The sequence below is a fragment of the Coregonus lavaretus genome (genome assembly GCF_964263955.1).
Source record: "Coregonus lavaretus genome assembly, contig: HAP1_SCAFFOLD_1625, whole genome shotgun sequence".
Classification (NCBI taxonomy): domain Eukaryota; kingdom Metazoa; phylum Chordata; class Actinopteri; order Salmoniformes; family Salmonidae; genus Coregonus; species Coregonus lavaretus.
In genome coordinates, this window is record NW_028161096.1 from 51,949 (window position 1) to 64,607 (window position 12,659).

Consider the following 12,659-nt stretch of genomic DNA (forward strand, 5'->3'; position numbering starts at 1 on the left):
GGGCATAGGGGTCGATTTGGGATTTGGCTCTAGTGATCTAGACAAGCAGTTTGGTTCTCTTGTCATAACAGCACGGTGTTGGACTGAGTCACAGCACCTGTGTTTCTAACCCCTCAGAGTTGTGTGGGTCTTGTGGTGTTTGGTCAAAAAGCAAAATATACATTTCTATGGACTGTAAGAAAAAGTATTATTATTTTTCTTCAAGGTCCCAACTTCGGCCAAGGATACCCTCCCAATTCACTACAATAACACATAGCAACACGGTTTGTGTGTGTGTGTGCTTATTTGTGTGTGTGTGTGTGTGTGTGTGTGTCCGTGCAAGCATTTCGCTACACCCGCAATAACAGCTGCTAATTATGTGTATCTGACCAATAAAAATAGATTTGATTTGATTTGCTTGTTTGTGTGTGTGTTTGTGCTTGTGCGTGCATGTGTAAGTTATACTCTAACCTCTTTCACCTCTCTCTCTCAGGCGTCTCGTATGACTCGATCAGATGAGGACGGGGACAGTGGCTGGGACGCATGGGGCACCTGGAGCGACTGCTCACGCACCTGTGGAGGAGGGGCCTCATACTCTCTACGCAGGTGTCTCAACGGAGGGTCAGTATCAAAAACACACACACTCCTTGGGAGGATGGGAGGTTATATCCTGGGGAGGATGGAAGGTTATATCCTGGGGAGGATGGGAGGTTATATCCTGGGGAGGATGGGAGGTTATATCCTGGGGAGGATGGGAGATCAGATCCTGGGGAGGATGGGAGGTTATATCCTGGGGAGGGTGGGAGGTTATATCCTGGGGAGGATGGGAGGTTATATCCTGGGTAGGATGGGAGGTTATATCCTGGGGAGGATGGGAGGTTATATCCTGGGGAGGATGGGAGTGGTCAGATCCTGGGTAGGATGGGAGGTTATATCCTGGGGAGGATGAGAGGTTATATCCTGGGGAGGATGGGAGGTTAAATCCTGGGGAGGATGGGAGGTTAGATTCTAGGGAGGATGGAAGGTTATATCCTGTAAATCATTAGGTGTTACAGTTTACAACCTCTTTAGAGAGCAACAGTTTGAAGGGTCAACTGTTTGAAGAGAGCAACAGTTTGAAAGGTCAACTGTTTGAAGAAAGCAACAGTTTGAAGGCTCAACTGTTTGAAGAGACAACAGTTTGAAAGGTCAACTGTTTGAAGAAAGCAACAGTTTGAAGGGTCAACTGTTTGGGAGAAGAGCTGCCAGTCATTCACATCATGTCTCCTGGTACTACACGAGGACACAGACAGACAGACAGACAGACTGACAGACTGACAGACTGACAGACAGACAGACAGACAGACAGACAGACAGACAGACAGACAGACAGACAGACAGACAGACAGACAGACAGACAGACAGACAGACAGACAGACACATACACACACACACCCCTCCTAGCACAACATTGGTATTATTCTCCATTGTTCTGAACGCTACTCAACCTGCGCATCACCTTAGTGTTAGGAAATTACTCTACTGTCTGCCAAAACCATACATTACAATCCATGTGGCTCAGTTGGCAGAGCATGCAATGCCAGGGTTGTGGGTTCGATTCCCAAGGGGGACCAGTATGAAAATGTATGCACTCACTACTGTAAGTTTCTCTGGATAAGAGCATCTGCTAAATGACTAAAATGTAAAAATAATAAAAAAGTTTTATAACAGCACAAATAAAAAAATTCACATAAAATGATAGAGCTACTAAACAGGGTTAATTGGCAACAGTGATTATGGAATGAATCCTGTATCCATTTATAATGGAAACAGGGAGAAGACAATTTCACACACACACACACACACACACAAACACACACAGTATTGACCTTTGGACGGATTCAGGGGAGATTCTATTGCACTGCTCTGTCATATTGGGATCATTGTTGCTCAATTGAATGTCTCCTGTGTGTTAAGAGTGGTGCTCAGAGAGGTGTAGGGTTACTGAATGGACACAGATGTATATCTTTCCTTTTTAACGTCCCTCTCTTCAGCCTTTCTGACAGGCAGCTCTGTCTCCCAGGCTTGTGAGCGAACTAGCTAGCTAGTTAGCTAGGTAGTCTTGTTAGCTAGCTTGCTAGTTATCTATGCTGGTTGTTAGCTTGCATAACTTAAATGTTTATCATTGTAAGGGACACTTCATGTTTTACAGAGTGGGTGAGCTCCATTCCTGACAGGCTGATCAGATTCAATTTCAGCCTCAGACCTTGATCAGATACAATAGGCTGAAAAGTCAGGATTCTGCCTTGCAGGCTGTTTCATAGGTAAAGCTCCTTGCAAGCAGATTAGCAGACAGTGCATTATGTATATGATCAAGAGTGGGTGTGCTCTATTCCTTGCAGGCTGATCAGATTCAATAGCAGCCTCATAGGCTGATAAGTCAAGATGCTGCCTCTGAGGCTGAAATTGAATTTGATCAGCCTGTCAGGAAGGGAGCTCCCCCCACTGTAAATGTAAATATTATCCACAAAACATGAAGTGTCCCTTATAATTATACACATATAAGTTATGCAAGCTAACAACCAGCATAGATAACAAGCTATCTAGATAGCTAACAAGACTACCTAGCTAACAAGACGAGTGGCGCAGTGGTCTAAGGCACTGCATCGCAGTGCTAGCTGTGCCACTAGAGATCCTTGTTCGAATCCAGGCTCTGTCGTAGCCGGCCGCGACCGGGAGACCCATGGGGCGGCGCACAATTGGCCCAGCGTTGTCGAGGGTAGGGGAGGGAACGGCCGGCAGGGATGTAGCTCAGTTGGTAGAGCATGGCGTTTGCAATGCCAGGGTTGTGGGTTCGATTCCCACGGGGGGCCAGTATTTAAAAAAAATTATGTATGCACTCACTAACTGTAAGTCGCTCTGGATAAGAGCGTCTGCTAAATGACTTAAATGTAAATGTAAGACTAACCAAGTTAGCTGCATTGTTCCTTGCATGAGATTGGCTATGGTCTTTGGTGTGGCACGCAGCCTGGGAGACAGTGCTGCTTGTCAGGTATCGTTCAGGGCTTAAATGCCCCACGAGTGCATTGCAATCAACTCAGCCACAGGGCTCCTTGATGAGGTGCTTATTGTGCAGCTGAACAAATTAATGGATGATGCGTGGTACTTTTGATAGTTCTTGTGATCTCGACAAATCAACTTTTGTTATGCAGTGATCATGAGATAAATATTTTCCTTATTTATTCATATGCCCTCTCTGGACTTCCTTGTGTTTGTTCTTGAAACCATGTCTTGTTTTGACTGATGTCATGTCTATGCTAATATGGCAAAAAATTGCTAGCTAGCTAACCAACAAATGTAGTGATTAATTTGAGAGACAAGTGATCATTGTGCAATTTTAGTTATGTTTTCAAGAAATATTAGAGATGAAATATAGTTGACATGTTATCAACAATCTAACATGCTGACCACACCGCCCACATTGCGTGCGCGAGCATTGCAAAATAAATATACACATACATGTTATTCAATCATTTCATCCAAACTGCTCGCGTGCGTCAACGAGCGTCTGCGTAGCCAGGTGCTAAAATAGAACTTGATCTTATTTTAGGTGCTTGACGCGCTGCAAGTCCTGCCTCTCCCATCTCCTCATTGGTTTTTAGGAGCATATACCCACCTAAGGGTGATTGAAAGATGAACGAGGTCCACACCCCTGTCCAGTTGGTTGCGGTAATGTACCTTAAAGTTGGTTGCCAGCCTTCATATAAAATCCACAGAAGAAGAAGAAGAAGAAGAAGAAGAAGAAGAAGAAGAAGAAGAAGAAGACTGAATGAGGAGAGATTACTAGAAACTAATTAGGATTCCCCTTTTAGCTGTGAATTAATTGTTGGAGTAGAGAACACAGTTGACCCAAATTCTACAAAGATCCAGTACCTTTCAGGTAAAATAACAACCCAATGTTTATATCCCAGTACAAATTAGCTAGCAACAGCAAGCTAGCTAGCTAAATGTCCATAAATGTTTCATATGTTTTGGCCTGTCCCCAAATTAATGTAGTTGGTTCAGAGTGCGTTTTGATATTTCAACCTGCGTGTCCTGATCTCATCTGGTGGGGACAAACTCAAGATGCGCACGATGACGCATGTGGACGCACGCGCGGAGCCGGTTTGGTCATCATGTAAACCAACCCCGTCTGTTTGCCACATAGTTGCGCACGCGTTGGTTTTGTTGCTAAACAACCAACCCGTCTATAGGGAGTACACACAGTGCCTTCAGAAAGTATTCATACCCCTTGACTTATTACACATTTTGTTATGTTACAGCCTGAATAAAAAAAATCTTAAATTGAGATTTTTGGTCACTGGCCTACACACAATACCTCATAATGACAATGTTGAATTATGTTTTTCTAAAAGTTTACAAATTAATAAAGAATGAAAAGCTAAAATGTCTTGAGTCAATAAGTATTCAACCACTTTGTTATGGCAAGCCTAAATAAGTTCAGGACAAAAAATTGGCTAAACAAGTCACATAATAAGTTACATGGACTCACTCTGTATGTAATAATAGTGTTTAACATGATTTTTGAATGACTACCTCATCTCTGTACCCCACACATACAATTATTTGTAAGGTCCCTCAGTCGAGCAGTGCATTTCAAACACAGATTCAACCACAAAGACCAGGGAGGTGTTCCACTGCCTATTGGTAGGGTAAAAAAAAAAAAAAGCGAATCAAATAACATTTTCTTTGTCACATGCGCTGAATACAACAAGTGGAGACTTTACAGTGAAATCCTTACTTATGAGCCCTTTCCCAACAATGCAGTTAAAAGTAAGAAAATGAACAAATAGATAAAAAAGAATGGTAACACAATCAAATAACAATAACTTGCTGGTTTTCAGAGATAGATGGGAGGGATTGAGGGTAGCTGAAGGATGGGACTTAAAACAACAACAAAAAAGATCACTAATGTAAAATATACTGTGTCCGTAAAATGTACTGTACATGTAGGTAGGGGGTAAAAAGCAGAAAGTCCAGGTAGCTGTTTAATTAACTGTTCAGCAGTCTTATGGCTTTGGGGTAGAAGCTATTCAGGAGTTTTTCAGGATAAAAAAGAAATGTAATGGAACTAACCACAGGCAAAATCCTAGAGGAAATCCTAGTTCAATCTGCTTTCCACCAGACACTGGGAGATGAATTCACCTTTCAGCAGGACAATAACCTAAAACACAAGACCAAATCTATACTGGAGTTGCTTACCAAGAAGACAGAGAATGTTCCTGAGTGGCTGAGTTACAGTTTTGAGCTTGAAAATCTATACTGTAGCAAGACCTGAAAATGGTTGTCTAGCAATGTTCAACAACCAATTTGACAGAGCTTGAAGCATTTTGAAAAGAATAACAGGCAAATGTTGCACAATCCAGGTGTGGAAAGCTGTAAGAGACTTACCCAGCAAGACTCACAGCTGTAATCGCTGCACAAGGTGTTTCTACAAAGTATTGACTCAGCGGTGTGATTACTTATGTAAATGAGATATTTCTGTATTTCATTTTCAATAAATTTGCAAACATTTCTAAAAACGTCATTTTGTCATTATGTAGGATTGTGTGTAGATGAGTGAGAAAATAAATCAATTTAATTCATTTTGAATTCAGGTTGTAACACAACAAAATGTGGAATAAGTCAACGGGTATGAATACTTTCTGTAGGCACTGTATGCACTATTTACAGTAAGGAATAGGGTGCCATTTGGGACGCAACTTAAGTGAATGACAGGGGGCCATATCTGTATGTCTTTAGGGGATGATTGAGATAACAATTGTTCCAGTTCACCAATCAGATTATTTTTCCCAAAAGTAGTGCACTTCATAGGGAATAGAGTACCATTTGAGATGCAGCCTCAGACCTCTGCCCTGACTTCCCTCCGTTGATTAAATGGGTGTAGAAGTCTGGAAGTGATTGTGTGCTTGATTTGCCTGCTTCCCCCACAGGGAGATTTACACAGTTATTTGAGCAATATCTCCCATTCCCTGCATCAGCCAACACACCTGCTCGAGCGCACTGGGATTGTGTGTGTGTGTGTGTGTGTGTGTGTGTGTGTGTGTGTGTGTGTGTGAGTGTGTGTGTGTGTGTGTGTGCGCTTGTGTGTGTGTGTGTCAGGTGTCAGGGTTAAGCCAGCAGAAAAGCTGCCTGTGTAGTTGAAGGAGAACAGAGAAAGACTGCAGAGAACACCTTAAGCCTACTGTAATCTCTTTCTCCATGCCCCACTCCAGCTCACTCCAGGCATAACACACACACACACACACACACACACACACACACACACACACAGACAGACAGAGAACTGGGGTAGTGTCCCATAGCAGGAGTCTGGGGGGAAGGGGCCTTGTGTCTGGCCCCATGTTTCTCTTGGACGTCAGATGCTGTGTGCCCAGCGCGTTGCCTTCTCTGGTCCCAGACACAAGGCCCCTTCCCCCCAGACTCCTGCTAGCTTCATCTGTCCTTCTAGAAACATCCAGTGACTGGGAGGAAATATCTGTCTAGGAATATCTGTCTAGACTTAAATTAGAGCAGCACTGTTCTTTTCAATCCCAGTCCTGGAGAGCTGCATGGTATGCAGGCTTTTGTTCCAGCCCAGCACTTACACACCTGATAATGCTACATTTGGATTACTCTGTTAGACACGCTCCGGGGTGAAGTTTGCCCCTAGGTACAGATCTAGGATCAATGTCACCTCCCCCAAGCCTAACCTTAACTATTAGTGGAGAAAATGCCAAATTGTCCGAAGATCAGTGTCTAGGGGCAACTTCACCCCACACCGTTAGACACAGTGCTGCCTATCCTTCCTCATGTCTGTGGACTTCAGACATTTTTGCTCTCTGTGTGTCCGCTAGAAGACAAATAGCCACCTCATAGACATTCCCAGACCCTGAAAGCATGGTCTGCACACAGCCGTGTGTGTGTAGTGTGTGTGTGTGCGTGTGCTTGTGTGTGTGTGTGTGCATATGTCTGTATGCATGTGTGTGTGCCTGTCTCCAGCCTATACGTATAACCCAGTGTGGATCAGTGATTCATCTCGATGGGGGAAAGCCATTAATTGGTTCGTTAAGACATAGACATTCCTACTCTGTCTCGGTGCCTGCTTTTCCTTGGAGCAGGCTGAATGGCCGTAGTGTGGTCTCCAACTCCCCATTCACCCTAATGGCCGATTACACTGAAGCTTTTTAACATCCGCTTTGCGTCCCAAATGGCATCCTATTCCCTATGTAGTGTATCATTTTTGACCAGGGACCATAGGGCTCTGGTCAAAAGTAGTGCACTATGTAGGGAATAGGGTGCCATTTGGGGCATAGCCCAGGACAAATGAGCTGCTACCAGTTTAGACCAATGTTATTCTACCCCGGGGGTGAGAATGAGAAATGTGGCGAAGTGGAAGTTAACACACACTGGGAGATGGGGTGCAGTTATTGTTTCTAACAAGGTGGAACAGATTTTGTAGCGTGTCAATACGGTGTAGGAAGGGGGAGGGGAATGGAGTGTTACGCTGTGGTGGATTTCAGACCAGGCAGGAGATGGTTTTGACAGAGTGAGGTGAACAGATTAGTGTGTGTGTGTGGGCGGGTGTCAGAGTGTGTGTGTGTAAGAGAGGTTGATTTGCTAGGAGGGGGTCCTGAGACGGTCGTTGGCTCGATGAGATCTGATCGTTGGCAGGTGAAGCGTGGTTTGGTCTGACAGGTGTGTGTGTGTGCGTGTGTGAGACAGGCGGCTATAATTCAGGATGAAATGTCTGTCAGTCCTGATTTGACTCCAGCCACGATCCTTCAGACTCACAAAGGTGTAACTCCTGAGCCTCCCCAATAAACTAACAATACACCACAATCTGTTGTTGTAGATATTGGGTGGCGCAGTGGTCTAAGGCACTGCTTTGCAGTGCTAACTGTGCCACTAGAGATCCTGGTTCGAATCCAGCCTCTGTTGCAGCCGGCCGCGACCTGGAGACTCATGAGCGGCGCACAATTGGCCCAGCGTCGTCCAGGGTAGGGGAGGGAATGGCCGGCAGGGATGTAGCTCAGTTGATAGAGCATGGCGTTTGCAACGCCAGGGTTGTGGGTTTGATTCCCACGGGGGGCCAGTATAAAAAAATATTAAAAATATATATGTATTCACTAACTGTAAGTCGCTTTGGATAAAAGCGTCTGTTAAATGGCATATTATTATTATTATATTTCTGTGTGTTTGTGCATTTCTTTGTTGCAAAACAGATTTCCCTGAGGGATATTAAGCTATTCTATTCTACTTGTTTGATATGGTGTATGTTATATTGCTTTCCCGTCACAAATATTTTTTTTTTGTAGTTTTATTAACCATTACACTCAAGCCAAAACAATTCCTTGTAAACCGTTGGTTTCAATTAGAACTAACAATGTTTGTTTGTTATATTGCATTGCTTTGCAGAAACTGTGAAGGCAAGAATATCCGCTACAGAACATGCAGTAACATGGTAAGTCTAGTCTACGGTATGTAGCCTCAACAGACTGGCAACACAGTCATTTCTAAAGCTTATGTATGTAACACTTAGAACTTGTTACAAATAGTTATCATTTCTATTCCAGCTTATAAATAGTAATACATAGTTATACCTTTTCTATTCCATCTTATAACTTTGCTGGTAACAATGAGAAGAACCGGCACAATATTGTCAGTCAGCACTGTTTTTATCAGTCATTTCCAGCACTGTGGGTGACCTCATGGTAAAATCCTACGTTCCATCAATGAAGAGAAGAAAACAATATCCTTCTCATATCAACTCCAGACATGCCTTGAGTCTATTCTAAGCAGCGGGAACCACAGTCGTTCTCACACCATTTTAATCAAAGATAGACTAGTCTTTATTGCTTCTATTACTCTATTGAAGTGGTTTGTGTCTGGAATGTATTGCAGACTAGCTATGATTTCAATCATGACCAGTGGGATGAGTTCCCACCATAATATTTACACCATCGCTCCCGGTGTGAATGAGATGGATCTAAACAAAGCAAGAGAGAGAGAGAAAGACTTGACTTTTAGAAGATGAGAAAGAGACGGAGGGAGAGAGTGTGTGTGCTACCCAGTGTGTGTGTGTGTGTGTGTGTGTGTGCGTGCGTGTGTATGTGTGTGCGCGTGCGTGTGTGTGTGCGTCCCAGTGTGTATGTGTGTGTGCGTGTGTGTGTGTGTGTGCATGCGTGTGTGTGTGTGCGTGTGCGTGCGTGCGTGTGTGTGTGTGCGTGTGTATGTGTGTGTGTGCGCGTGTGTGTGTATGTGTGTGTGCGTGCGTGCGTGCGTGTGTGTGTGTGTGTGCATAAAGCAAGGTCTAAGGAGAGACTTAGTAAAGGCTCGCTGTTGGTAAAGAGTTGGGTCTTCCACATGTAAGCCGTTATCTCTTCTGTTCTTTCCCTCTGCCTGACCATCTCATCCTTCTCTATGTTCCTTTGCTCTCCTCCCCCCTCCCTTCTTCCCCAGGACTGTCCCGTCGAGTCGGGAGACTTCCGAGCCCAGCAGTGCTCCGCCCACAATGACATCAGGCACCAGGGCATGGTCTACGAGTGGGTTCCTGTGCCCTATGACCCCTCGGCAGCGTGCGCCCTGCGGTGCCAGGCCCGGGGGAGGAGCCTAACGGTGGAGCTGGCGCCTAAGGTTCTAGACGGAACACGTTGCCGAGCCGACGCCCTGGACATGTGCATCAGTGGGATCTGTCAGGTGAGATACTAAATTGACTGAGTGATTGTTTGATTGGATGTTATAAAGCACTTTTCCAGATGCTCAGTCAGGGCCGTGCACATTCAGGGGGCACGTGCTTAAAATGAACTAAAGCCCTATCTGTGCCCGTGCCTGATCAAAGTGCTTATATAGTAAGGGGGAAACGTATATTATTACGATATGATGATATCATAGTAATATATTGTATAGTAAGGATTGGATTTATATATGCTTTTCCATGTGCTCAAAGCACTCACCTCATCCACCACCAATGTGTCACCCACCTGGACTATGCCATGGCAGCCATTTTGGTTCCAGAAAGTTAATCAGCCATGCCAATGACAGATCAGGGGACACGATGTACGATATGATATGATACAATAAAATGGCTCAAGACTGGATCAGAGCTTGAAGTATTTGTTTTTTCTTTGTGGGCCATAAAGCTACATGAATCTTTCCAAACTATACAGTGCAAAACAGTCTGAGAACTTCTGATCTTCTGCAATATTTCTCAATAATCTTTGCTCTTGAACAATCATACAGTATTTCCACTTTGTGAATCCACATGCTGTAGCAGCAGCTAATCTAAAACCACATGTCAGAAATAGGAAGTTCATAAAAAAAGATCTTAAACAAGGAAAATATTTATCCTCTCCATGTTGCATGTCAGAAGTTCTGGGTCCTAGTTTTAGGCGAAGCGTTGTTGTTTTAGGAACCACAGACTGATGATCAATGTTGATATGTCCTCTTCGGTGGATAGGTGCTTGATTAAAACGTCTGTCTGAGGCTGTATGACCGGAGGAAGGGGAGAGGAAGAGAGAGAGAAATAGAGATAGAGAACTGGAGGAGGAAGGAGGGAGAGATAGAGAAAAAAAATAGAGAGGGAGAGTGAGAGGAGGTGTGACAGGAGGAAGGAAAGAGAGAATAGAGAGAGATGGAGGTACGATGGGAGAAAGGAGAGAGAGATGAGAGAGATAAATAGAGAGAGAGAGATGCAGGAGATATGCCGGGGTGAAGGAGAGAGAGAGATAAAAGAGAGAGAGAGCAAGAGAGAGAGAGAGAGAGAGAGAGAGAGAGAGAGAGAGATGCAGGAGATACGACAGGAAGGAGAGAGAGAGAGAGAGAGAGAGATGCAGGAGATACGACAGGAAGGAGAGAGAGAGAGAGAGAGAGAGAGAGAGAGAGAGAGAGAGAGAGAGAGAGAGAGAGAGAGAGAGAGAGAGAGAGAGAGAGAAAGAGAGATGCAGGAGGTATGTGCTCTAGTCAAAAGCACTGCACTATATCATAGGGAATAGAGTGATATTTGGGACCTATAGCAGTTCTAGTCCAGAGAGGAATGCACACTGTTGTGTGTCTAGCCAAGAGGAAATTCACATATCCACTTCATCCATTAAGGAAATAGACCCTCTTTATGCAAATCCTTAAAAGTACACTTATACAGTGCCAGGCCATGATAGCTTAACAGGGAACGAGGGACATTATTTAGTCCCACAAGGCATTATCTTGTTACTGATACTTCTCTAAGTATCCTATATGTAAGCAAGCTACAATAAGACGCTGTCTTCATGGAACCATGACAAAGTGCTTGTTCAACCCAAATAGAACCTTCATGTTATACTATCCATAGACATTCTCAAGTGAAGTGAAGTGTGTGTGTGTGTTCGTGCGTGTTTGTGACAAGGAGCTGCGATATCAAGATCAGGCTTTCTCTGACCATGCTCTGTGCTTGAAGTCAAATAGCTCTGCACGGTACTTCATGGCTTCTGCCCTATAAGGGGTGTGCATATAATGGGTATAAGGAGTGTTTGTGTTTACTGGGACTACTGGTCAGGTAAGCCATGTTTGGTTTGTTATGCTGGCTGCCATTCCCACAGCATCTGGAGCACAAACTCTGTTCTTCACCATTTCAAGACAGTTATGCAGTTTAATACAACATTACATATACAGTGTCCCCGCACATTGACTCTGTACCGGTACCCCCCGTATATAGCCTCCCTACTGTTATCTTACTTTACTGCTGCTCTTTAATTATTTGCTATAAAAAAATGTTACTTATCTATTTTTTTCTTAAAACTGCGTTGTTGGTTAAGGGCTTGTAAGTAAGCATTTCACTGTAAGGTCTACACCTGTTGTATTCGGCGCATGTGGCAAATACAATTTGATTTGATTGGATCAGTGTAGGATACCATGTAAAACATGTGAGTTTCGTCCCCCATACCCCACGCCTCATCCTCTAAACCAGAGGGCAAAGAAACATAACCCATTTTCAATGTGGCCCTCCGGACTTTGGTGAAGACCGAATATGGCCCTCGGGGCAAAATGAGCTTGACACACCTGCTCTAAACCAATGTATCCCAAGCTGTTCCTCATGGACCCCCAACAGTTGCATGTTATTCCACAACTTAAAGGTTTGACAATTAGCTGACTAGTTGAATCAGGTGTGCTGGTGCTGGAATAGAACCAAATGTGCTGTGGCTGCGGTCCTTGAGGAACCGATGGGGAAAGCCCTGTCTAAACTGAGTGTTTTCAAAGACTCTGACGTTGAGCTGTGGCATTATGCCTCATATAGATGGTACATTCCTGTACTGGGCTAACAACACTGACAGATCAAGACATAATGGACACTCCACAGCCAGAAACACTCGTGAACATTTACTTTATGGTGTTGTTGTAATATCAAAGAGTGAGAGAGCGCTTTGAGTTAGTGACCCTTAGAAAAGGCCTTTATAAATTAAATGTGATTGATTGATTGAGCTTATGTAGATGGTTCTTTACCTCTCCTTGGCTAAAAACTGACACAGATCACTCAATTCCCACAGCCAGTAAGCCATGATAGTACGCTAACACATATATATATTCTTTATAAATAGACAGCGCTTTGAGTTTATGGTTTGGCAGCATTTCTTATATAGAAATCAGATCACTGTATTGGGTTAACAACAAAGATAGATTAACACATACAG

At 43.9% G+C, this 12,659-nt stretch overlaps 1 protein-coding gene across 1 annotated transcript in view; it reads left to right on the plus strand.

Moving 5' to 3' along the window:
- Window positions 1-472: 472 nt before the first annotated feature.
- LOC311121109 (ADAMTS-like protein 3) overlaps window positions 473-12,659 on the plus strand; it is a gene marked incomplete at both ends in the record, with an annotated part of 50,929 nt that continues 38,742 nt past the window's right edge. The window contains 3 exons of the mRNA XM_084195640.1: window positions 473-600; window positions 8,416-8,461; window positions 9,460-9,696. Coding sequence (XP_084051766.1) covers window positions 473-600; window positions 8,416-8,461; window positions 9,460-9,696 — 411 coding nt within the window. The remainder of the gene's footprint in view (window positions 601-8,415; window positions 8,462-9,459; window positions 9,697-12,659) is intronic.